This window comes from Artibeus jamaicensis, unplaced genomic scaffold (assembly GCF_021234435.1).
Source record: "Artibeus jamaicensis isolate MK-2021 breed Jamaican fruit bat unplaced genomic scaffold, CSHL_Jam_final contig_2962, whole genome shotgun sequence".
Taxonomy (NCBI): domain Eukaryota; kingdom Metazoa; phylum Chordata; class Mammalia; order Chiroptera; family Phyllostomidae; genus Artibeus; species Artibeus jamaicensis.
Genome location: NW_026521675.1, coordinates 501,338 through 526,052, shown reverse-complemented (window position 1 = coordinate 526,052; position 24,715 = coordinate 501,338). Strand labels below are relative to the sequence as shown.

At 45.0% G+C, this 24,715-nt stretch overlaps 1 protein-coding gene across 1 annotated transcript in view; it reads right to left on the bottom strand.

Moving 5' to 3' along the window:
* DNHD1 (dynein heavy chain domain 1) overlaps nt 1-24,715 on the bottom strand; it is a 64,220-nt gene that overhangs the window by 30,324 nt on the left and 9,181 nt on the right. Inside the window, exons 4-19 of the mRNA XM_053662832.1 lie at nt 23,257-23,460; nt 23,065-23,175; nt 20,541-20,697; nt 12,283-12,537; nt 12,039-12,176; nt 11,854-11,905; nt 10,051-10,313; nt 9,717-9,960; nt 6,867-7,024; nt 5,880-6,372; nt 3,388-3,515; nt 3,090-3,288; nt 2,647-2,738; nt 1,906-2,113; nt 466-591; nt 41-138 (exon numbers count right to left, since the gene is read on the bottom strand). Coding sequence (XP_053518807.1) covers nt 41-138; nt 466-591; nt 1,906-2,113; nt 2,647-2,738; nt 3,090-3,288; nt 3,388-3,515; nt 5,880-6,372; nt 6,867-7,024; nt 9,717-9,960; nt 10,051-10,313; nt 11,854-11,905; nt 12,039-12,176; nt 12,283-12,537; nt 20,541-20,697; nt 23,065-23,175; nt 23,257-23,460 — 2,926 coding nt within the window. The remainder of the gene's footprint in view (nt 1-40; nt 139-465; nt 592-1,905; nt 2,114-2,646; nt 2,739-3,089; nt 3,289-3,387; nt 3,516-5,879; nt 6,373-6,866; nt 7,025-9,716; nt 9,961-10,050; nt 10,314-11,853; nt 11,906-12,038; nt 12,177-12,282; nt 12,538-20,540; nt 20,698-23,064; nt 23,176-23,256; nt 23,461-24,715) is intronic.

The following is a 24,715-nucleotide window of genomic DNA, read 5'->3' as shown; positions in this document are numbered from 1 at the left end:
TCAGTAGCCTTTGTCCATGCTGCCTCACCCCCTTTCCTACCAGGTCAGAACTGGGGAACTGGATCTTCATCTCATACAGAACTTTATTCAGAAAAATCCACTTTTGCTGGAAAGTCATCCACGCCCCCAGCACGCCACCTGTGTGAGCAGCCAGAGGAACACTGGAGGGATAGATACTAGGGTTCTAGCTTCTGCAAGGGGGTCCAGCCTGCAACTGACCACTTGGGTTTCCCCACACCAAAATATTCTGCTCAGCAGGACCCAGAACACAGGGACCTTGCTTGGAGATAGAAAACTTTCACTGTGAATAAAGACCTAGTCACCTGGGCCCAAAAAATAACAGTGAAGGAGGTCCTTACTCTGTCTTTCAGAACTTCCCCAGCCAAACCCCACCTCTCACCCCATCCCTCCAGGCCATCCCACTTCAGGTCCCACCCATGAGCCCAGCTGGAGGCCTGTACTCACTCAGGCCATGCAAGATGGTCACCCACTCCAAAGCGGTTTTGTGTAAGTCTTCTGACTTTTGGACAGCCAGAATCTTGAACAATACCTGAAGACTTTCCTGGATGGAATCCCGCAGGCTGTTGTAATCTAAGGAAGAGCTGGACTGAGCTGGCAGTCAGAGGAGGCAAAGGCAGGAGTGCTGGACACCCCAGACACACTGACACGGGTCTGAAGCTATTCCCCAGAGGGACCCGGGCATTTTTCTCTTTCACTCAACTGTATGCTCACCAAGAACCAGAGTATGTTGAAAAACTTGTTTATGTGAGTTATAATTTCTATTACAGAATTTCATCTAATATTATGTTAACCACTGAAGTGGGTTGGAAAGGAGTTATTGGTTCTATGGAAATTATGAAAGGTTTCAGTAAAGGTGAGTTGATAAAAACATATTAAATTAGATATAGGCCAGCCAGTTTTTTAAAATTGGGAAATTATAATAAAAATCTTAAAAAGTTCTGGACTTAGGTAATTTCATAAATGTCTTCATGTCACTGCTCAACTTTACAGAAACTGAAATTGGAAATAGTAGACAATGCAAGAAAGGATGTGAGAAGTTCTATCAGTTGACAGCAAATCAAAGAGAAGTTCTGTCCTAAGTTAACAGACTGTAAGTAAATGCACACTTATATGTTTTAAGCTTAAAAAATCTTAAGCCATGTATGCATCATATTTTATGATTTCCCTATGTAACCAACTTCTTACATTTGCCAGTTGGGTTTCAATTGGGTTGGAAAGAGAATTTCTCCTCTACTGGCAATTCCCAAACTACACCATCTTGAGTGCATGTCCTTCTCCCCTTGCGAGTTTAGAAAACTCCCCCTTCCAAAGTCAGCAAGAGGCCTCTCCCTACGGGAAGGGATGAGTTCTCTGGCTCTCTCTGGTCCTTTGAAGCTGTCTCCTTTATGAGATTCTCTACCATGCACTTAATTCTGGTCTATTGTTTCTCTCTCACTGGAATGGGAGTTCCTAAAAGACAGGATTTCTGCCTATAAATCAGGGTCTCCAGTGCTTGGCTCAGAGGAGGAAGGTAAGTTTAAGGAGGGAACAAAAAAGGAATAAATGAGGGAGTCAAAAGATCAGACATCAGGATACAATCTAGAGGACTAACCATTGAAAGGTGGGGAGATGTGACTGAGGAATTTCTTAATATACCCAGAAGGGAAGGACCTTTGGTAAAGAGGCCAGGCATTGTGTGGGAGTGAGGGGGTGAGGACTCCCAAGATTAGCACTGTATGGGAGCTATGTGGAAGATATTGTCTCAGAAAAGAATGATGTCTCAGGCTTCCCAGCAAGGATGGGGACCTGGCTAGAGAAGCTGTAACTGGCAGGGCTCGGTGGATGTGGCAGATGAACATGGCCCCCTGCAAGGTACTTTCACTGGGTCACAAGGGCTGGTCTTACCTGAAAGAATGAAGGTGCCACTATCCTTGGCCACTATATCCCTGTAGGGGTTGCGGGGCATTTGTCTCTTAGATCGCTCCAAGGCTGGTGGCTCGTAGGGCACATGCAAGATGAAGTTGAGCAGTCGCAGCTGGCGCACCTCCCAGACCCGCTCTAGCTGCTGCAAGGTCTCTCGGGCATGCATTTGTTCATTTTCATTCCGCCAGATCTGGAACAGTGGGGTCTCAGGAACCAGGACTGGGCAACGGCTCAGGGGATAACACTGGAGCTGGGACTCAAGGGCCAGGGCTCAGGGGAGTAGAGGCCTCAGAGACAGAGAGTGGGACCATGCAGGCTTCAAAGACAGGCCATCAGCAGCATACTTTGATCTGCCGCCCTGAAACCCACTATTTTGCAAGCCTCCAGCTGAGCAGATACTACCTCAGTCAGCTCATGCTCTTTTGGGGCACGGTAAGTATTGGGGGACATCTGCTATCCTGTATGCCCACAACTTCGGGGCTGCCACCCACTTTCTTCCCCTGGTTGGGGTAGGTGCATACTCTCAGTCGCAGAGAATCAGAAACGATCCCTCAGATCCCCACATGCTCCAGGCAGACCAGCAATCTCAACCCTACTCTCCATCTACCCACAAACCAATATCTACTACCCTCTTGTCTCAAGAGGCTGGTGAACCTTAATTGGCTCTGTTAGAGCTTAGCAAACAGGACCTGGAACCACCTCCCTCCCTCCAGTGGGCCCCACCTGATTGATTCGATCTGCAAACTCCAGCAGTGGACAAGTGAGCAGCTGGCCCAGTGTCAGGAGTTCTACATTGACATTGCCCAACCCTAAGGCTGGAGGTAGAAAGGACAATAAGTCAGAGCAACAACAGTATATGGCAGATCTGGGACCCAGCCCAGCCCAGCCCAGCTCTCAGAGGGCAGATCTCACAGTACAATATAGACCCAAGAACCCCAAACCTAAGATCCAGGGCGCAGTGCACAACCCAGAGCTAAGACTCCCGCCTGAGCCAGCCCAGGTTAGCAAGGAGGACCCTTGTGGTAGTGTGGGGGTTATGATACTTTGGGGAAGGAAGGGAGCAGTCCAAGGAGGGAAGGTGTTTCCAACAGGAGTGGCAGGGAACTGAGTTGTAACATTGTTCTAACTATGTCCTTCCACTCCCCTCTGAGTCTACTTAAACATACCTCGAAGGAGGGCTTGGAAGTTGAGGCTCTGCATCTGGAGGCTGCTCAGCTTGGTAAGCAAGGGCAGGTAGCTGCAGAAGTTCTCCAGGATGCACGTGGAGCACTGCAGAACTGGGCTGTGCAGCCCCAGAGTGGCTCTCAACCGGGCCGCCTCTACCAGCCAGCCATCTGTCTTCTCCTGGGCCATAGGCAGGCTGAACTGTAGGGAGAAGGGCTCGTTGTCCACTGGAGACTCTTCCCCACCACCCCCTTACAGACTCCATTCCCAGGCAGGAGCTTCAAGGAAGGGTGTCAGTACCTTGACAAAAACCATGCACTTCCATTCACTGATGGTCTCAGAGATGACTCGGTACAGGTGCCAGATGCTCTGCTGCTGCACAATAGGGTGGGTCCCACAGACTGGCAAGGGCACAGCACTCTCATCCCCTGTGGGACAGGGCTGGATGAGGCCTGGGCTATGTGTGGGGCAGGGGCATGAGGGGAGTGGTCAGTGAAGAGCCCGTTAACGACAGAGGAGAGGGCCCAAAAGTTCGGCAGAATAGCAGAGGTGGGGACAATCCAAGGGAGGGTTATTCCAAGAATAGAGTATCTGGGAAAATGCGATGGCAGTAAAAGGGAAGGGCGCCTCTTCCATTCGTCTGCATCTCATTCATTCCACTCAGGACATGGCAGGCTCTTTACTGGTGCTCGGATACACCAGGCATGCTCCCTCCCGCCGCGGGCCTCTGACTGACAGTTCATTCTGGCACTCTGCCCTCAGAGAACCATATGGCCAATTCCCTCAGTAAACTCAGGTGCTTGCTCAAACCTCACCGTCGTAATGAGGCCCCTGCAGCCCAGCCCTTTAAGAACATTGCCCATAGCCTTTCTTATTATTAGTGCAGATAATAAATTCCTGTTTTTCCAATAGTTTACTTTGGTGCTCAACTTGTCCCGGGTCTGTCCAGTTGGTGTCCCTTCTGTGTTTTTGTAACATGCTCCCGTCACTTGTTAAAGAACTTAACATGTCCTTACTTTATGGCCTAAGAGATATTCCAGGCTCATCTTGTACCTGCCCTGCCACAGCCCTGGAGTCATCTCGGAGGGGGCCTGGTTTCTTTCAGTGGGAATGATATTAGAGATCTGGGCACAGGGTGGCTCCTTGCTAGTACAGACACACACAGACTCCTACACAGGTGCACATAAACATGTACACACATGCAACGTGTGTATGTGTGTTTTAAAATGCAATGGAAATTATAGAGTAAATAACCACAGGCAATGGAAGCTTATAAGATAAGCTCACGATATTTCCCCAGAACTCAAAGAATAAAGAAATGAATGATAATGAGAAGGATAAAAGAAATGGAGGAGAGTTCCAGAAAATTCACTCAACAAATACGAATTCTGGGAGGAGACCAGAACAAATATAAGAACCATTATTAAATAATCGATAAACACATTACCTACGAAGGAAAAACCACATTATCAGACTGGTACCGGATTTGTCTACAGTGCTACAGGTCAGAAAACAGTGGTGCAACATCTGAGTTTGAAGAAGACTCCAGAACCCAACACTTCGCCAAGCTGTGATATACGGACATTACAAAGTCACACTCAGCAGAGGGACTTAGAACTACTTCAATAACTCTAGTTTCCATCTAAGAATAAATAAATCTATCCAAGCAAAGAATGAAAAAATGGGAAGAAGTGGTATTTCAAAGGTGGTAATACATAAACAAAACTAGTAATTCTTAGACATCAAAATAATTGTTAACATGGTTATAAAACAAAGCAAATGTCAAAAGTAATGAGTAAATGAAAAATAAAAAATGAAACACACAATGAAAAATAAAGAGCAGTATTAACAATCTGGATCTAAGACCCTAGATTATTCTGGCAGAACCTAGGAGTTTGGTGAGGAGACGGCGGTGGAAGAAGGAAGGAAAAGCAGTGCTGTGGGTTTTCTGGGCTGGTACCCTGGGGTCTGAGTCCTCTACTCTGCTTTTCCACAAACAACTCCAAACCTAGCAGCAAAGGTCCAAGATCTGTGGTCTGTGTCAGAGTATGGGATGAGGAGTCTTCCAATGCTTAGCCAGAGAAAAAGTCCCTTGCTTGAGTATGGTCCCAGTGTGCAACACTTCACATTTGGCCAAATAGCCCTGGGACTGAGGATGCTGGTGGGCAGAGGTGGCGATGGTATAGGTGGCCAACAAGCAACTCAAAAGGATAGAAGTGACTGTATCTGAGGGGAAAAAAAGAATTTGGGCCCACCAAGGTCTTTATGTGCAGAAGGGAACAAGCTGCACCACTGCACAGGATGGCTGTGACCAATGGTTCTGTCCTGGTCTGAGGACCAGCGAGGCCCAGGGCAGCTGCCTCCACACCACACTAGCTGGAAGCAGTGGCTATGGAGCACAAAAACGTATGATTACCCGGGGTGTGCTTTCTCTTTTGGGGCCAGGATGAATAGGGCTACACAGAGACTAAGTACTACAGCAAGGATGCCTTCATGTTCTCCTGCACAGGCTTTTAGTCCCCTGACCCCATCACAGTCTCATGGAACATTCACCTGTTTATCTTCCCTCCCAGACTGAGAGTTCCCTGTCTCCCTACTCCGAACACAGCACTATGACCAATGTATGAAGATTTTGTCCTGCAATTTTCAGTTATAAAAGAGAGTAATGAAGGTATGAGATTCCTGAAACTTGCTTAGGGTCACACAGGACACAAGACCCTGGGTCCAAACCCTTATCCCAGTTGGAGGGTCTGTCACGGGGTGGAAGCACAGGGGGTTGGGACCCTCAGTACCAGTGAAGGTGGCATAGGCGTGGTGCAGTTCAGTGAGGTAGCTGACTGTGCCCTGGAACTGACGCTCCAGGGAGATGAGCTGGCTCTCGATTCTCTTCTGCTCTTGTGCAGGGTCCATGAAGGGGCCAGACAGGGCCTTGTCGATCAGGCCTTCCAGCTCCGCCAGTGCTGTCGCCATCAGCTGCTGCAGCTTGGGCACAATGGTGTGTTGCTTGCTGAGCAGGAACTCTGAGGTCTGGCTCCTCTCAAACTGAAATGTTTCCCACATGTCCAGAAGCTGCGGGGCAAGCGGAGGGCAGTCAAGTCCGTGTGGCTGTAGGGAAAGGGGACCGGGAGGGATGGGTGATTCCCCAAACTGCCTTCTCACCGAGATGTCCAGTGCCTCATTTTCAGCACTAAAGAGGTTGAAGTGGTTGCGGATGAGTTCATGGAGTGACCGTATGTATTCCACTTGCTCCTCCAGCTTGCTGTACTGTTCATTGGCCTCATTCAGCTGCAGGGGCCACAGTATGAAACCAGCACCCCCACAGCAACCCTGTGCACTGCTTTGGGCTCATCCCTGGGGGGCATTTCCACCTTCTGGAGTCTCCAGACTCCAGCAGTGGCCTTTTAACCCACTGGCCACAGGGGCCATCTGAGATCACATCCCCATCTGACCCAGGTCTCTCCAAAGACAGCATAGTTCCTCCCCCACCAAATCATTACCCTGATGACAGGGCAATAGATCCCTATCTGACTGTAACAGAGAAGAATTTTGTCTCCGAAAGCAGGACTGTGTCTCTCTCATCACACCGGGGCCTCCCACTGCCTGGAGGAAACTGAGCCAGGTGAACAAGGGGAGAATTAGCAAGGGCAGGTCACTCATGTGGGCACAGTCTAAGAGCATCAAGCCCCATTGGGAGCTCAGCTGAGACTTGCAGAGGACATACTAAGCATTGGAGCAGGAAGGGTCCTGGGAGGGCTAGGAGGGAGGGTGGGAGAGCCTACCTTCTGGGAGCACCGGGCAATGGCATGAATGTCCGAGGTGATGATTTGGAAGACCTGGATGAAATCTGTGAGCTCTTTCATTAGCTGCTGGCTGCGGCTCCAGCACTCACTCTGTACCTGTGCAAGAATGTCCTTCCTGATGCTCTCCAGCTTGGATTCTGAAAACAGGAGAGGGCTAGGTGTTAAGGGGTGCACAAAGAAGACATAAAGCTAGGAAAGAGCTGCGGGTCCATAGGGGGAGCAGGAAGGGGACACCAGACCCTGGCCTCATTCCCTCACTCACTGAACTTACTGGACACTCACTAGACACTAACCAGACCCCTGCCCGGTGTCCAGTCTGCTGCTATACACTGAGGCCTGTGCTGGGCACTGGTAGACAAGAGTGAGTGAGGGAGTGAGACAGAGGGTTTCTACCCTCAGAAACTTACAGTATAGTGGCAGAGACAGATATATAAATATATAACCCAAAGCCAGTATGTGTTAAGTGCCCAGGAGCCCTCAACCAGGCATAGCAAAAGGACAGAAGGCTGGAAACAGCCTCCTCAGAGAGGGGGACGCTGAAGCTGAGTGTATTGAGTAGTTAATGCTCCAAAGGGCAAAGGCCCAGCACATGGGTGAAACAGCGTGTGCAGAGGCATGGGGGTGACATGTTCATAAATAGCAGAATGCCCTGCCGGAGATGAAAGTTTTCTGTTTGGGAAATATTACTGCTTCTGCTCTAGTAGAAGAGGTACCAAGAAGAGTGTAATCTGCCTTTTATTTTTAAAGGTTAAAGGAAAGAAGGTGTGGGGCTAAAAGATAATCACGGAAGATGCCTTTGGTGATAGGATCAACCCCATTGTCTCTGAGGGCAGGAATGACACCAATATGAGACCTCATCAAATCTAAGATACTGCTGATTAAGAGGCACCATTATTTTAGATGCAACTAAAAAAGACACTAAACTCTGACATGCCATCAATCATAATACACCTCTGAACTTCAGAGAAGTTAATGCACAAAGAAAGCAAAATGCAATACAGAAATGCGGTATAATGTGTCCCACGAAAAAAAGCATAGAGTTATCACTTCATGCCAGATACAATGTCGACTGCTTTACCTGTATTAACCCATCTAATCTTCACAAAAACCCTTTGATGCAGATATTATTGTCCCTATTTTACAGGTAAACAAACCGAGGCTCAGAGAAGTAAAGTAACTCAATCAACATCACACAGTGGTTGAGTGAGGATTCAAACTCAGACAGCCTGGCTCCACTCTGTTATGTTTTATATTCTGAGGGGTGAAATGTAAATGAACTTATCCCCTATGAGCATCTCTTCCACTGGAGAGTGGGATAGCGAGTTTCAGGGACACATGATCGAGATGTACTAGGTTATGGCTCTTTTGGAGTTTTGGAGGATGTAACCAAGAGGGTTGGGGACCAAGAACTGAGACTGAGAAGACCAAGAGAGAGGGAACTTATCGAGGGGCACTGAAGGCTTAACAGAACACAGTGATGCAAACTTACCCTATTTCAAACTATCCCTCTGGCCTATGACAGTAGCTGGGGTGCTGCTTTTGGACCAGCAGCATCAGGCAGTGAGGACAGCAAGGAGTTCAACAGCGACACCATGTGGTATAAAGGAGCAAGGGATTGTTAAAGTAGATTGGTTCTTAAAGTTGGAAATGGGAATAACTCTACAAAACTATGGGAAAACAGTTTTGAGAGCTATTTAGGAGAGAGAAAAATGGAAAGGATTTGGTGACAGGTTGGATGTGGTGGAGTAGGAAGAGTAAAGTGTGAAGGATGAAGTCAAGTTTCCAGTGAGAACAGCTTACCAGACTGAGTAATGATAACATTCACTGTTCAAAGGAGCCCAGTTAGAAGAGGAACAGAGAGGATAAAAAGATAAAATTAGGTCACTAAGAAGGATGAGAGCAGACAGAAAGGGATAAGGTGACATGAAAAAGTTAAGCGCCTACTGCATGCCACACTCCATGCTGGGAGCATTGCAAGAAATAGCTCATTCAATGCTCGTTGTCATGACCCTGTGCGTGACTTCATTATTTTGTCCACGTTATAAATAACACTGAAGCTCAGTGACCTGAGGTCACACAAACCAGTGAAAAACAGAGCCAGGATTCTGAACCTGGTGCTTCTCTCTTCATTGGCTCTTTTTGAAGAAACCAGTTGATCCTGGACTAAGGATCAAGAAATCAACAGACTAGAAAGAACACAGGTCTTCCAAGCAACAGTGAAGCAAAGGTTGCCCCAAACAGGGTCAGAACGAAAGCAGGCCAATCACAGGCCCTCCCTGCTCCTCCCTTGCCAGTTGAACCCCCTAATCATTTAGGACAGGAGTAGGGAGACAGGGGAGGAGTTTCATGGCCCATAAGATACCTACTGAGGCATGTGCTTCATCTATTTGAAGAACAAAGGCAGGAAGGACTAGTACTTTCAAGCAAACTCTTTTGGGCCCCAGTTTCAAGGCCTCCCACCTTCATAAAGAAAGCATAGGTCTGATAGTATCTCGTATGTGCAGGAAATGGACATTAACACTTTTCTCAGTTACATTTGGTTGAACTACCTCTACACCATAAGAACAGAGAGTGTCAGGTGACAGGAACATGATTCTGAAGGAGAATGGGGAGTCAACAGAGCCAAAACAGATGACAATGCTGTCTTCTTCAGAGGTCATGTCTACAGTTGCAAAGGGAAGGGTCCTGGGACCTGGGGCTCTGGGAAGCTCTACAGGTCTAGTGAGGGGCCTGCACCTAAGGTCCCTGGTGGACATTCCAGGCCCAAGGAGGGTTGTGTGGAGGAGGTAAGGTGGTGGAAGGAAAGGGGGGATGATAAGCAGGACTCACCCATGTCTGCTTTTATATCACGGCAGCTCAGCAGCAGCAGCTTGCCTTTTGTGATCAACTCGGTAGGTATATTGGAGATACGGTCCTGCCAAACATTCAGGCGACTCACCAGCATCACATAGCTCTTGATAGGACAACCTCTCATCAGCTCCACCTTCTGAGGACCCCAGCCTTGCAGGAACTCGTAAATGCCTGTCATCCAGTGATATTCCCTGCAGAAGTCCTGCACCTCACACAGCATGTCCTAGGGGCAGACAAGATGTTCAGGGCAGAGGTGGGTGACCATAACGGGAACCGGTAGACATCGTCCCACTCCTTAAGTCTCTGTTTTCACCTTCAGCAGGGCCTGTTGTACAGTCAGTGCCTGCTGGATTCGAGGGTTGTTATCCAGGTTCTCTTGCAGCTGTTTGTAATCAGGGGGCAAGTACTGGCCCCGCAGCCGGTGTCCATGGACCTCCAGAGCTTCAGTAATTGTGTGGGACTTCCAGGGCCACACCAATCCTATATTCGGGCCACAGAAGATGTTCACAGCATCGCTGGGCTGGTCCTGGGACTTGGGCATCAGGGATCTCATGTTCAAGTCCTCTTCATCTTCTTCTAGTGGGACACATGCCATAATTGTTCATCAGTGCCCTCCAGGGCCTGCACACAACCTCTTTCTCTAAAATGTGTACACACACACACACACACACACACACACACCTCCTGCTTATGAGTGAGTTTATGTGTATATCTATATTGCAAACACAGTACCCCAGACCCATGGAGGGAATTTATTAGTAGTTAGGGTTCAAGTAAAGAGAACATTTAGCTACTATAAACAGGAAGGAAATTATAGAATATTAAGTGGGTTACAACTTCATGGAAGAGTTGTAAAACAAAAGCACTCTAGCTGCAAAGGGGTCTGGGAAGTGTAGTCTGTAGTGCCCCAGCCTCTGGAGAATAGAGGAGGAGTTGGATGCCAGTCCTCAGTGTCTGCCTTGACACTGAATATATCCTTGAACCTGACCTCCCCTTAAACTTCTTAGGAACTGGTGAATTGACAATGTCAGTATTTGCACTAAAATTTTGTACCAAAAGAGGAAAAAGCATCAAAATGTTTAGAAATTAGATGTTATACCTAATGTTTCAGGCACCTAAACATTAGAGTACCCCCAACCCCCAAAGCTCAGTTCTCAGATATCTTATCTGTAATTACTTTCTAAATGAGTTCATCCAGATTCATGGTTTTAAATACCATCTATTTGCTTTCAAATTTATCTTTCACTCAGATTTCTCCCTGTATGCCAATCCCATTTAAACTATTGCCTACTTCACATCTCTATTTGGATGTCTAATGAGTACTTCAAACTGAATAGGGCCAAAAATAAGCTCTGATTTTTCCCTCCCAAATTTGCTCTTCCTGCATTCTTCCATCTTCAGCAAGTGGGAACTCCATTCTTCCAGTTGCTCTAGTCAAAAACTTTAAACCATCTTTGACTATTCTCTCACACACATCACACCCAGCTATCACAAAATCCCATTGGTTCTATAAAAATATATCCCGAATCCAACCCATTCTCACCATTTCTACAACTGTCTGCCCCCTCTGACCAGCCCAAGTCATTATCAAATCTCACTGCCTTACTGTAATACTCTTCTTTCTACCTTGCCTCCCCACTTTGGTCCTTGCCTCTCTCCAAACATGCCTGCCCCTTTCCCCTGATTTGCTTGAGAATGGGATGCTTAAAACTGTAGCTTGTTTTGCAACTATGAGGCAGTAAGCCCGAGGATGAAAAAACACTTCTTATTGCAGCCTCCCCTGTCACACACACCCTTCCTTCTTCTAAGAGGATCAATCCTTACCTACGGCAAAACCCAGGGAGGACTGAGGGAAGGATATAAAGAGCCTGGTACTTGAGAACATTTTTTGAGCCTCTGAACCAACCCCGGAAGCACCTACCTTGTGACTTCTTGTTATGTGAGATCATTATTTTTATTGTTTAGGCCACTCTTACAGAGAAGGAAATACTCAGGTTAGAACTGCTCCACCCACACCCAAGACCTGACTCTATGGCAGTGCCATCAGCAGGCTGCATGTGCTTCCCCCAGTCCTCCCACCTTTCTTCCTACCCTGTGCCTGAGTGTCCTTAAATACCTTCAGAGTCCAGGGACTCCATGCGGCTCTTCAGGTCTGCAGATTGCATTACCTTCATGCCAACATATGGAGGGAGGGCAGAAATGGAAAACAATAAGCTTGGTCAGACCAGGCTGAGAGCTTCTGATTGCAGAAGATAAAATTTGGGAATTCCTATAGCCAGCCCCCCGCCAAATCCAGAATACCTTCAGAGCAGAGGCCTTGACAAACTCCAGGCCCCCAGTTAGAATCTGGATGATGTTTTCAATACAGGGCTCATGAGACAGCTGGCCATCACTGTCAAAGACCAGCTGTGCTGAGAGAAAGGGATTCTGCCTTGGGGCCTGTAAAGAGGGTCAAGAGAGGTCATGGGGCTAGATGTCAGTATCTGCTCCCCACCATCTGGCCCTTGACTGCCTGCCACCTCCACATATGCCACCACCACCTCACTTGAAGGATGTTGGCCACGAAAGAGGCTATCTCCTCCTCTATGATTGACACAAGGCTCTGGCAAATCATGTAGTCCATCAGGCGGGCCAGCTGTCCCAGCTGCAGCAGCCAGGTGTCTGCCTGCTTCAGCTTCTGCTCCAGATGCTGGCACTGCACCCTCTGAAGGTATACGGAGCCTCGGCCTGTCCTGATGCTCTTGCAGTTTTTCACTCGCTCCTGCAGACCCTGTTGCATTTGATATGTATCCTCGTGAACCTGCCAGCATAGAAAATGGACAGCTCACTGGAGAAAGGGGGGTAGAGAGCATACCAGCCACCCACTGGTCTGTGCAAAACTCTCAGGTCTTGGAGCGGAAACCTAGAAGCTAGATATACACAAGGAGTGCTGATTTTTAGTAGAAATTAGCCCCAGACATCTTTAAGTGCCCAGAGAAGATGCAAAATGGAGACTATATATATTAAGAGGCTATAAAGTGCTAATTTGATCGGTAGGCCTGTCTACTGAAAGCCCCTAGGGTGGAACTCAAATAGAAAGTCTGTGTGTATAAATAGAGAGGTCCACGTGGCACAGATTAGACAGAGAAAGAGAAAGACTGGGTAAGTAAGGCCAGCAATAATTTCATGATACGGACTCTAATCACTGGGCCTGGGTGGTGTGGCCACTGACCAGCCTGATACTGCCTTATGTGCTAACAGAAGCTGTCTCTGTGTATGGACACAGACTTTCTATTGGACAGGTCAGGGCATGTGAGATAAAAGTCTGGGAGCTTCTTTGTGGGTTCTTCTCACATCTGGGAGGGACCTCAACCTACAAAGGCTGCTGACAGTTACCACCTCTCCGGGCCTGTCCTGCTGAGGAACAGAGGGGAGACACCAGAAAGATACTCTTGGCCAAGTGGACATTTCGTCTTTGCTGCTCTCCTGGTTTTGTTTGTTTGTTTGTTTGTTTGTTGTTGTTTTTTAATGCTCAACAGAGCTTGTGATTAGAACTATCTGGTGTCTGTGAATTGTATTCTGCTAACCTGGAGCACAAATCCCAGCCTTCTGAGTCCAGGCACAAAGCAGCTGGGACCTGAGCTGGGCACAGCACACATGCGTGTGCCCTCAGCCTTAGCGAGATGTCCTCTTCTGTGCTCCAGCAGTACTCTCAGTGCCTGGTGCTTCCCATGTCATCACACCTAGTTCAGTGCACCGTCGTTACTGGTTGCTTGTGGGACTCATCCACTACCTTGTAAATTCTTTGAGGAGGAGGACCCTGTCACACCTCACCTCACTTACTGCTGCAGACGATTCCAGACACTGATAGTTTGCAGTAAATATTTGTAAGAGGAATGCACCACATCACATTAAAGGACTCCCTGAGTGCCAATCAAGATAAAACCACACGAACGACAATACTAATCACTACAACAAGCATAATCAGAATACATTTTAAAACTAGGGGCAATATCTTCAAAGTGCTGAGGAAAAACTTGAAACCTGGAATTCCATATCTAGCCACGGTATCCCTGATGTTTGAGGATAAATGCGGATGTTTTTAGATATGCAAACAGTCCACAAATGTACCATCCACTGATTCTCTCTGGAAAAAAAAAGACCTGCAACAACAATAGCATGTTTTTGGCACAGAAAAATACATACAAGAGGATAAAGTGGTCTGAAGCTTTGATGAGCACAGAAATTTCTGAAACATACTGCGAATTCTAAATGTGTAGGTTGTAAAACAAAAATGTTCATAAATGACAAAGCGGAATTAAAATTCTAAGAGATAGCAACATAATCTAATAGTAAGGGTAGAAGGTAGAGAGAGGAAGAGAGGGGAAAAAGGAAATTAGGAGAGCTAAGGCTCTTATTCTACTTGGGAGAAAAATATGGATACAAATTCACACTTGACACGCATCCATTCAACAAATATTCACTGAGCACCTAGTATATGTCATGCCCTATAATAAGCCCTAGAGACATATTAGTGAATGAAACAGACAAAAAACCCCTACCCTCTTGTGGGGAGATACAGTAAACATAATAAATAGGTAATTTATATTGTGTGCTAAAAGGTGATAAGTGCTATTTAAAAAAAACAGAGCAGGGAAACCAGGGTCAGGAGTGCTGGCGATCATGGGGTGGGGATTGCAACTTTAAACAGGGTGACCAGAGAAGGAGTCTCTGAGAAGGTGCTCTTGGAAAAAGCTGTGAAAGAGTCCTAGTTATAAAAATGTAAGTTGAGCAGCTACACCTGTTGGGCGGGTATATAAATGTGTTATATATGCTCTCAACTGCAAATAAGAGAAAACTAGAGAAGTGTGGCTTAAGTAAGTAAAATATTTGTGCGTTTAATACAATATGAAGTCCCTGAATGGTATATTGGCCCAATAATACCCATCAGAACAAAGCTTCTTTCATCTTCCACCTCCCCCATCCTCAACATGACTTTCACCCTTATCTTGGTGAGATGGCTTCTCTATTACTAGGAGTTTCATCAAAGGGTCCGGCAATAAGACAGGAGTAAAGGCCCTGGCTGGTGTAGCTCAGTGGATTGAGCACGGGCCTGTGAAGCAAAGGGTTGCTGGTTTGATTCCCAGTCAGGGCACATGCCTGGGTTGCAGGCCAGGTCTCCATTAAGGGACACATGAGAGGCAACCACACATTGATGTTTCTCTCCCACTCTTTCTCCTTCCCATCCCCTCTCTCTTAAAAAAAAAAAATAGGCAAGAGTAAAGGTCCAAAAGACATTCCAGTTGGATCTGCCTCTTTTGAAACATTTTCCCAGGGACTTCCACTTAATGTTTCATTGCCCAGAACTAAGTTATGTGACTTGCTCCAAGCTAGGAGTCTATGAAATGAAACAAAATCAAGATTCTAGCCCTGGCTGGTGTGGATCAGTGGATTAAGCATTGGCTGTTGAACCAAATGTTGCAGGTTTGATTCCTTGTCAGGGCACATGCCTGGTTGCTGGCCAGGTGTTCAGTTTGAGAGGGGAGGCAACCAATTGATGTTTCTCTCCCTCTCTTTCTCCCTCCCTTCTCCTCTCTCTGAAAAAAAAGAAAGAAAGAAAATCTGTTAAAAAAGAGATTGTAAAACTAAGAAGGATGAGCAGGCACTGAGTAGTTCCTGGGCTACCATGAGAATAAAAGTATAACATTCAAATCATTAGAAGACAATAATAGCAGTGAAAGTGTAAATAATCCTATAAAACACAAGATATACAAAGAAGAATAAAAAAATTAGAAGATACTAAAACAAAATGGAAAAAATAAGGCCAATTTTATCGGTAATCATAATAAATGAGACAAATCTACTGGAAGACATCACTCAGACTAAATGTTTCCCAGCTATTAATAAGAGATACACAAACAAACAAACAAACAAAATAATAAGGGAAGGCTGAAAACAAAGTAATAGAAAACGATGAAGCAAATTCTTGATTATTTTTTAAATCTTTTTTTTCAATTTTTTTTATTGATTATGCCATTGTAGTTGTTCTATTCCCCCCTTCATTCCCCTCCACCCTGCACCTCCCCACCCCCACCATTTCCCCCCTTTAGTTTATGACCATGTGTCTCAAGTTCTTTAGATTCTGTATTTCCCCTACTATTCTTACCCTCCCCCTATCTATTTTCTACCTACCGTCTATGCTACTTATTTTCTGTACCTTCTCCTCCCTTTTCCTTCTCCCACTCCCCTGTTGCTAACCCTCCATGAGATCTTCATTTCTATGTTTCCACTCCTGACCTTGCTGTCCTCTTAGTTTGCTTTTGTTTTAGGTGTGGTTGTTAATAACTGTGAGTTTGCTGTCCTTTCACTGTTCATTCTTTTATCTTCTTTTTCTTAGATAAGTCTCTTTAACATTTCATATAATAAGGGCTTGGTGATGATGAACTCCTTGAATTTGATCTTATCTGAGAAGCACTCTATCTGCCCTTCCATTTTAAATGAAAGTTTTGCTGGATAGAGCAATCTTGGTTGTAGGTCTTTGGATTTCATGATGTGGAATACCTCTTTCCAGCCCCTTCTTGCCTGTAAGGTCTCTTTTGAGAAATCAGCTGACAGTCTGATGGGAACTCCTTTGTAGGTGACTGTCCCCTTCTCTCTTGCTGCTTCTAGGATTCTCTCCATTTTAATCTTGGCTAATGTAATTATGATGTGCCTTGGTGTGTTTCTTCTTGGGTCCAACTTCTCTGGTACTCTCTGAGCTTCCTGGATTTCCTGGAAGTCCATTTTCTTTGCCAGATTGGGGAAGTTCTTCTTTATGATTTGTTCAAATAAGTTTTCCACTGGTGGCTGTTCCTTCCCTTCTGGTACCCCTATAATTTGGATGTTGGAGCGTTTAAAGATGTCCTGAAGGTTCCCAAGTCTCTCTTCATTTTTCTGAATTCTTGTTTCTTCATATTTTCCTGTTTGGCCATTTTTTTCTTCCTTCTGGTTCACTTGCTTGATTTGAGTCCCAATTTCCTTTTCACCACTATCGGTTTCCTGTGCAATTCCCTTCATTTCAATTAGTTTCACCTTCATATGTCCCTCTAATTTGTGACTAAAATCAACCAGTTCTGTGAGCATCCTGATGACCAGTGTTTTGTTTGGACTGTGCATCTGAAAGTTTGGCTATTTCTTCTTTGCTTAGAGTTATGGGCTCTGGGGCTCTGAGTTGTTCTTGAGCCATGTTTTGATCTGTTTGTGCCTGTTATGTATGAGGAGCGGAGCCTTAGGTGTTCACCAGGGCAGGGCCACTCAGGTCGCTGGTTTGTGATGCTGTATGTGGGGGCGGGGTCAGAGTGGGGAAATGGCGGCCCCCTCTGCTGTCTCCTGCCGCTGGGGCCTGCTCCCTCCTGTCTCACCACCCACTTTCTTGCTGGTCTATTGGTCAGGCTGAAAAATTTGTTGTTATCAGACTTCCGAAAAGTTCAATTTTCTGTGTTCTGGCTGTGCTTTCTGTTGCTAATATTTTGTTGTCTCTAAACTTGGTTGTGTGAGGAAGCACAGTGTCTCCATCTATGCCTCCATCTTGGCATTAGAAAAAAATTCTTGATATTCTTAATGTCAAACAAGAGAAAACTCTAGTAGAAAAGTATAACAAAAATGGAGACCCTTTCATAATAGTAAAGTCACTGAGAAACATTGTTATGAACTTTTATAAATATAACAACATGATTTTGAAAATACATGTAAATGAAAAAATAGCAAGGAGAAATGAACACATCATAAGTTACAGAAGGAAATTTCTAACATACATCTCTCAGAAAGGGAAAGAATAAGTGGATAAGAAATATCTCTGTGGGTACAGAATATTTGAATAAAACAATAAAACAATGAGCTTTACAAATAAATAAACAAATATGTATTTATTCAAATACATATCTTAATAAAACAATGCACATTTTCTCAGGTGGAGTTCCCTAGAAGCAGATCCTGAGACAGGAGTGTGGGGAAATGTGATATGTCGAAGGAACTATCTTCAGGAAACAAACCCCTAAGGGAGGGAAGCAAAACAGGGATGAGGAAAGTGCCAAGTAAGGTCTCAGTGAAAGCTGTTCTTGGTCTGATCTGGAGGGAGAGACAGCTTTGGAATGTACATCATACTGTACAGTTGTCCCACTGTGAGACAGGAGCCAGAAAAGGGCAGAAAGAGATTGACACATGAAAGAGACTGAAAGAAGTGACTGGTAAATGCAGTGTATGATTCTGGATTGGATCCCGAGGTAAGACAAAAAATAGCAATAAAGGACAGTATTGGAATAATTGGCAAATTTTTAAAAGGATTGTGGGTTGGATAGAATTGTATCAAAGTGAAATCTTCTACTGTTTGGTAATTGTACTATAGTAATAGAAGAAAAATATCCTTGTTATTAGAAAAACTGGCATATTTAGGGGAAAAGGGACTTGATGCCTGCAACTTACTTTCAAACGGTCCAGGAAAATAATGAATACATACATAGAGAAAGAAAAACTATAAATGAAAAAGTAAATGGGACAAAATAATCTGGGAAAAATATGAGAATTTATTGATTATCCTTTCAACTCTCCTAGTAATTTTGAAAGTATATAAAAATCAAATTACACACGAAACAAACAGGAAGAAAGAAAGAAAATGGGCTTATTCCAGCAAAGCAAAGGTGGTCTAACACTGACAGTTTGTCATATTAATAGACTAAAGGAGAGAAATCTCACGCTCACCTAAACAGAAAAAGAAAAAAAACCACTAGACCATAATCAACACCCATTCATCATCAAGCTAGAAACTGATGAGCTTCCTTAAAAATTGATAAAAGGTATCTACCACTCAATTTAATATTATTTCTTTAATGTTTCAAATCTATTTTAGCTGCTCAGTAATGCTACAGTTTAGCAGGCAGCAGCATGCTTTTCTTTAGCACAAATAACAAACTGGTTCAGTAACAATTAAGTTACCAGCTGTGATGGTTCCTGGTCCTCCCCTTCCCTGCGCACCGGCCCCCAACACACACACACTTTGGAGTGACTGCCAACAGGCGCAGGTTCCGTTCCATTTCACGCAGCACAGCAAGGGGCTCCATGTGTTGAATTTGCTTGTCTTTTCACTCTTTTTATTAGAAGTTAATTTAAGTGAATTTAATATAGACATATTTGTGGGGGGGGTTGGCCTTTAGTTTTTTATATTCTGTTTAAAAAACCCTGAGCCTTTGCTGGGTGCCTCAGTTGGTTGAAGCATCATCCCGTACACCAAAAGACTGCGAGTTCAATCCCCAGTTGGGGCACATACAGGAGGCAGCCAATCGATGTTTTTCTCTCACTCTCTCTCTCTCTCTTTCACTCTCCCTTCCTCTCTCTCCAAAATCAATACGTATATCCTCAGGTAAGGATTTAAAAGAAGAAACAAGAAAAGAAACCCTGAGATAATAAAAATATTATGTCACATTACCTCTGCAATTTTTTTTGATTTTCACTTGTCTTTTATCCACTATAGATTATAGCAACATAATCTAAATAGTAAGGGTAGAGAGAGGAAGAGAGGGGAAGAAGGGAATTAGGAGAGAGCTAAGGAGAGTGCCCCAAGCAAATGAGCATTTATGCCCACCAAAAGACACATACAAGAGTGTTCAAAGCGGCATTATGCAAAATAGTGAAAAATTAGATCCACCAATAAGAGAATTAACAAATAAATTATGGTACATTCATACAGGGAAATACTACATAGCATACAAAAGAGTGGACCACTGCTACCTAGTAAGATTCATAGATGAATCTCACCATGTTGAGTTAAAAGAGAGACAAACAAAAGAGCACATGCTGTCTGATTCCATTTCTATGAAATTCAGAACTAGACAAAATTAGTTCATGGTGACGGAGGTCAGAGTAGTGGTGCCAGGGAGCTTACTGAGGGGCTGAAAATGTCATGTATCTGAATCTGGGCGGTAGTTACACAGGCGTATATATATGCAAATATTTCAGCAAACTGTACACTTGAAGTTTACTGAATGTAAATTATACCTTAATAAAAAAATTAACTACTGACTATAAAAAAGTTTTAACCAGTTTGGTAACATTAAAACAAAGTGGGATTTAGGGCCTGGGAGGTGGAGAAAGGCCACGGAGCACAGGCCCCCGCCTTCTGCCCCACTCAGTTCAGTGCGATGCCAGGTGCAGTGGTTGTTGTCTGGAGGGTAAAGACCATTCTTCTGCACGAATGCACATCCCTTCTCATTTCCACTGATACCCACGGTATCTCGGTGGGTCCTCCCTCTCAGAACTGGACTGTCTGCATTAGCCAGAGAACTGTGTGAGTACCCAGCCCCACTGGACAGACAACAAACTATGATGATGGGTCAGGGGTAAGAGGCAAGTACACTGCAGGACCTCCCAGAATGCTCCACACGTGCAAAGTAGGCAGAGTTCAGAAGGAGGCGTCACTGGATGCTTCCACTAGCCACAGTGCCTGCCAAAGTTGCAAGATGGGTTCAAAGATAAGCCTGGCTGCGTGAAAGATCAGGATTCCAACTCCCAAACTCCCTAGTGTCCCTGGCACAAACAACTGAAAAATAGATGTTGTTACGTTGCGCTCCCTCCCTACTCAAGGCCAGGACCAACCATTAGGGAAAGGCGGAATCCAAGCCTCTGCTGCCTGTTACTGATCCAACCACCCCAGAGCAGAGACTGCTGTTGCTGGGTAGGTCAGTGGCTCTGAGCCAACCACAGAGTCCACAGCACCCAGGGGAATCCCAGGAGAAGCTTAAGCCAATATGTTCAGCTTGGAGAAAAGGTTCACGATAAACTGGGGCCTCTTACCATTTGAAGGATGGATGTGCAGAGGTACAGGCAGTGAGAGAGCAGCTGCAGAGCCTTGTGGTTCTCCTTGGCTAGAGCCTGCTTCAGGTCCAGCAGCTTGTAGCTCCGATCTGGCTCCTGGGGCAGCCAGGTCACAGAGTGCAGCTCCTGCAGAAGCCTGGAACCCAGGGCCAAGCTGGTGAGAGCCGGCATCTCAGCTCTCTTTCCTTGGACATGTTTGACTTCTTGCTAGCCCAGCTCACCTCAGAATGAGCAAAGAGTTAGAAAAATTATGTTTCCAGGGACCGACAGTGACAGCTTCCGCTTGAGAGTTATTTGGAAGAATTCAAGCCCAGGAAATTGCTGGCTGGGAATTCTTTGGGGGAGGCCTGGGGTATGTGCAAAAGTTTACATTGACAGACCTTTCTGCCAAGACAGGGGGTCAAATAGATCCCAAGGTCTGACTTAGGAGAGACTACAGAGGCTTCCTTCTTGGAACAGGGGGAGTTGAGGCCCTAGAAGTCTAGATGGATAGGGTCAAAGGTGAGGAACCTGCAACTTCCCTACAGGCTGACCATCCCTGAGGAAACCTACTTCTGTTACACAGTCTCACCCCCCAGCCTGCCTGGAAAATCACCACATCTCTAAACATCCTTGAAAAAGATGAAAGACCACCAGTAAGCAGAGGAAAATCACAATGGGTGTCATTTATTCAGTACCTAATGAGAAGCACCGAACATGGTACTTTATATGCACAATCTCATTGAATTCTCACTACAGCTGAGAAGTCTGTATGTCTAGTTTTCAGATCAGGAAGCTGAGGCTCCAAGAGTAAAGTCCCGATAGGGATGGGGGTATAAGGGGGCTAAATGGTAATGAAAAAATAAAATAAACTAAAAAATGTTCTGTCTCTCTTTGACTGCATTATAATAAAGTCAAAGAGACTATTTGTAGAAGGGATGCCTGCTATTCATATATCACTAATGATAGTTACTACTTGGTTTCAATCTAGGAGTGTGTCTTAGAAGACCAACATAACGGAACTGCAAAACACCCAAGGACAGAACATAATGAGACGCTCCTAGGAAGTGCGCTACATTGTTTTGAAGTGGTCGGCCACACAGGAAACGCTGGTTATCTTTTGTGAGGTAAGAGGCATTACCAATTCTGCAGCATGTATAGGACTTCTGAAAATGTCACTTATGATCTCACAGCAAATGCTACCAGTTTCTCTCCTGCATCGTCAAGGCAACACTCAGGGGTGATTTTGTAGGTTACTTATCTCTTCCTGAATTGGGTGAATCCATGTTTTCCTGCTTTCAGACATGTGTTAGGCAAACCATGCATTTAATTTGCTGGAATGATTTCTTTACCTTTTATTTGAAAGTAAGAGTTTATTTAAATAACTGATGTTGCTTATGGCCCCATAACCACATGATGATGTATTTCTTTAGAAGTTTAAAAATGCATCGATTGGTGTTCTTTTGAATTAACTTAAGATGGACCATAAGTCGAATATAAAGAAATACAATGATGGATGTAAATGATTATACTTTTCATATTTACCTAAAATTAAAGGGCGTTATTTAAACTTAAAAATTTTTTAAAAAGAGAAATGTCCCTTGCTGGTGTGCGGGATTTAAATTCAGATCAGTCCAGCCTCCAAGCCCTCATGCTGTCAATTTCGCCGTGATGATTGGCGAGGCCGGAGGGTGCCTAGAGCAGAGGTTGTAAACTGGCAGCCCAGGGGCCAAATTCAGACTGAGAGGTTTTCATGTGTACCACTAAGAGTTGGCCAGTGTTTTAGTGAAACTTTGAGCTAACCAGTTAAAATAAAGAAATTTTACAACAAAATGTGGATTTCCAGGAAATCCTGAAAAATAAGGTGGTGGATATGCTGGACCTATATTCCCAATGGCAACAGTCAGAACGTGACCGTCCACTTCAGGGGCAACCCCCAGATCACAGTCCCCACGCTTCACACTGTGTGGCCCCGAACCCACCGCGTGTCTCCCCAGGCTGTTGCTTGGGGCCCGTAGGCATTTGTCACAGAAGATAGTTGGGGCAGCCGAGGAGTGCAGAGAAAGCAAGAGAATACTGGAAACAGGAACGCCTGAGCTTTTCCAAAGACAGAATCCAAGTAATGCGGTGGAGAGGACAGGCAGTCTGGGTCCGAACGCCGGAGTTAGACCCCAGAACGATACTTAGTGACCGTGTGATCTGGGCAACCTGATGTAGAAATACTTAATTATGTGGTGATATGTTCAGAGGGAAAAAAACTGATTACTTAACAATATGTAGAGTCTCATCACAATTACATATGTGATAGAGAAAAAAAACTAGAAGGAACAAAATAATGGACAAAAAAACACTAGAAGGACATGCAACGAAATGGTCATAGTGGCTATTGATGATTGGAGGGATTAAAACTCTTTTTCCCTTTGTGCTTCTTTGTATTTTCCAAATTTCCTACAAAGAACATGTTGTTAGTTTTTATAAAAATGATACTAAAAAGTCCATCCGAGTTGAATTTTGAAGACCTCACCTGCTGACATGGAGCAGTGCGGCCCCAAAGTGAGGCACAACGAAGAGCAGGTGCTTCCCCAGGAAAGACCGGCACCGAAGCAGCCCCTGGCACTTCACACTCTTCTTCCAGCTACAGATCAGAGGGCAGTGAGGACACGCTGCTTGCTCTCCACAACACTTGCCCCCAAGCCCCACACCCGTCGTCACCTACCAGGCCCAGGCCTTGCGTAACAGGCAGTTCTTGAAGAATGGGATGAACTGGAGCTGCTGCCAGAGGACAGAGTGGCGGTGCCAGGTACCCAGTGTTATGGTCTCGGTGCCCTCCACAGGATGCACATGCAGGATCCCAAAGGGAGAGAAGATGTAGTGCTCAGGATTCACCTTGCTGGGTGGCACCACCACCAGGTTGTAGGGCCTTTAAAAAGGGGTTCTGATCAGTGGAAGCTCTGGGAACTCGTGCAGACTTCAGGAAGGGATATAAGCAGGGAGAGAAGATTTGGAAAAAAAAAAAAAAGAATGGAGTCAGGAAAGAAGGCAGTAGAAAGTGAGAAGAGGGTAAAAGACCAGAATGATCTTCAAAATCGGAGGATGGAACAATTATTATTAAGAAGCCAAGGATAGATGGGAAGAAAGAAGAAGACCCCTAACCACTTCCAAAAAGTTCCTATCTCCAGACCTAGACAGCTTACATCCCATCAAATCTAAGACTGCCATCAGTTGTAAGATGCAGTCCTTTTTAATGAAACACTAAAATAAAAAATGCTGCCACTGTGAATCTCCATCAGTCTGTAAGGGGCACCACAATTTCAGAGATGTTGAAATGTGAAAAAAATGTGCATCTTGGAAATGATAAGATACACATATGTCTAGACACAGAAATAGCACCAGAGATAATCACAGAGTGCCATCTGGAGTGATTGAGGGTGGGGAAAGGCAGGGGGCAACCGGAAGACCAGATCCAGGCCAAAAAGAGGAAAACTGCCACCTAGTAAACAAGGTATCTCCAGAGCCAGCTTAAAATCCTACTAAATTCTCTTACTTCAGAGAAATGCACTACATTCCACATTAAATACAATTTATATGTAACTATATAATAGTTGTACCTTGTTACAGGAAACTAATTAGCATAATACTATGGGCACAGTTAATCAAACACTTACTAATTTTCATTTGGCAGTTTTCATAACTCAGAGCCAGGAATATTTTTAAGCACTGAGTATAGTTTATGCCTTTGACAGCTGTATATGTTGTGCTGGTCCTATGCCTATAATGCCCACAAGACAAAATGATCCTCCTCTATCTCCTATTTCTCTCCACTTTCTAGAATACATTATTAAGCAAATGACTTAGAGTGTTCAGATGTATTATAGAATGAACTAAGTCAAGTCATATAAAAACTTTATTTCCGACAAAGTAACTAGATCTTTCAAGCACTATTCTCCCCAAATTACAGATGAAGAAAACAAACCCTGACACAAAGAGAACTCATAACTTTGCCCAAGGCAAAAAGAATACAGAATTCAAAACAGATCTACCTGACTCAAGCCTCCTCTCTCAACTGCTGGGCCATTCCCTTCCCACCGGACAGCTGCCTACCCTAACTGAGCCCTAGCTGTCCCAGAGGGATGCATCTGTCCTTAGGACTTTCTTAATGAAGGCTACTCTTTCTG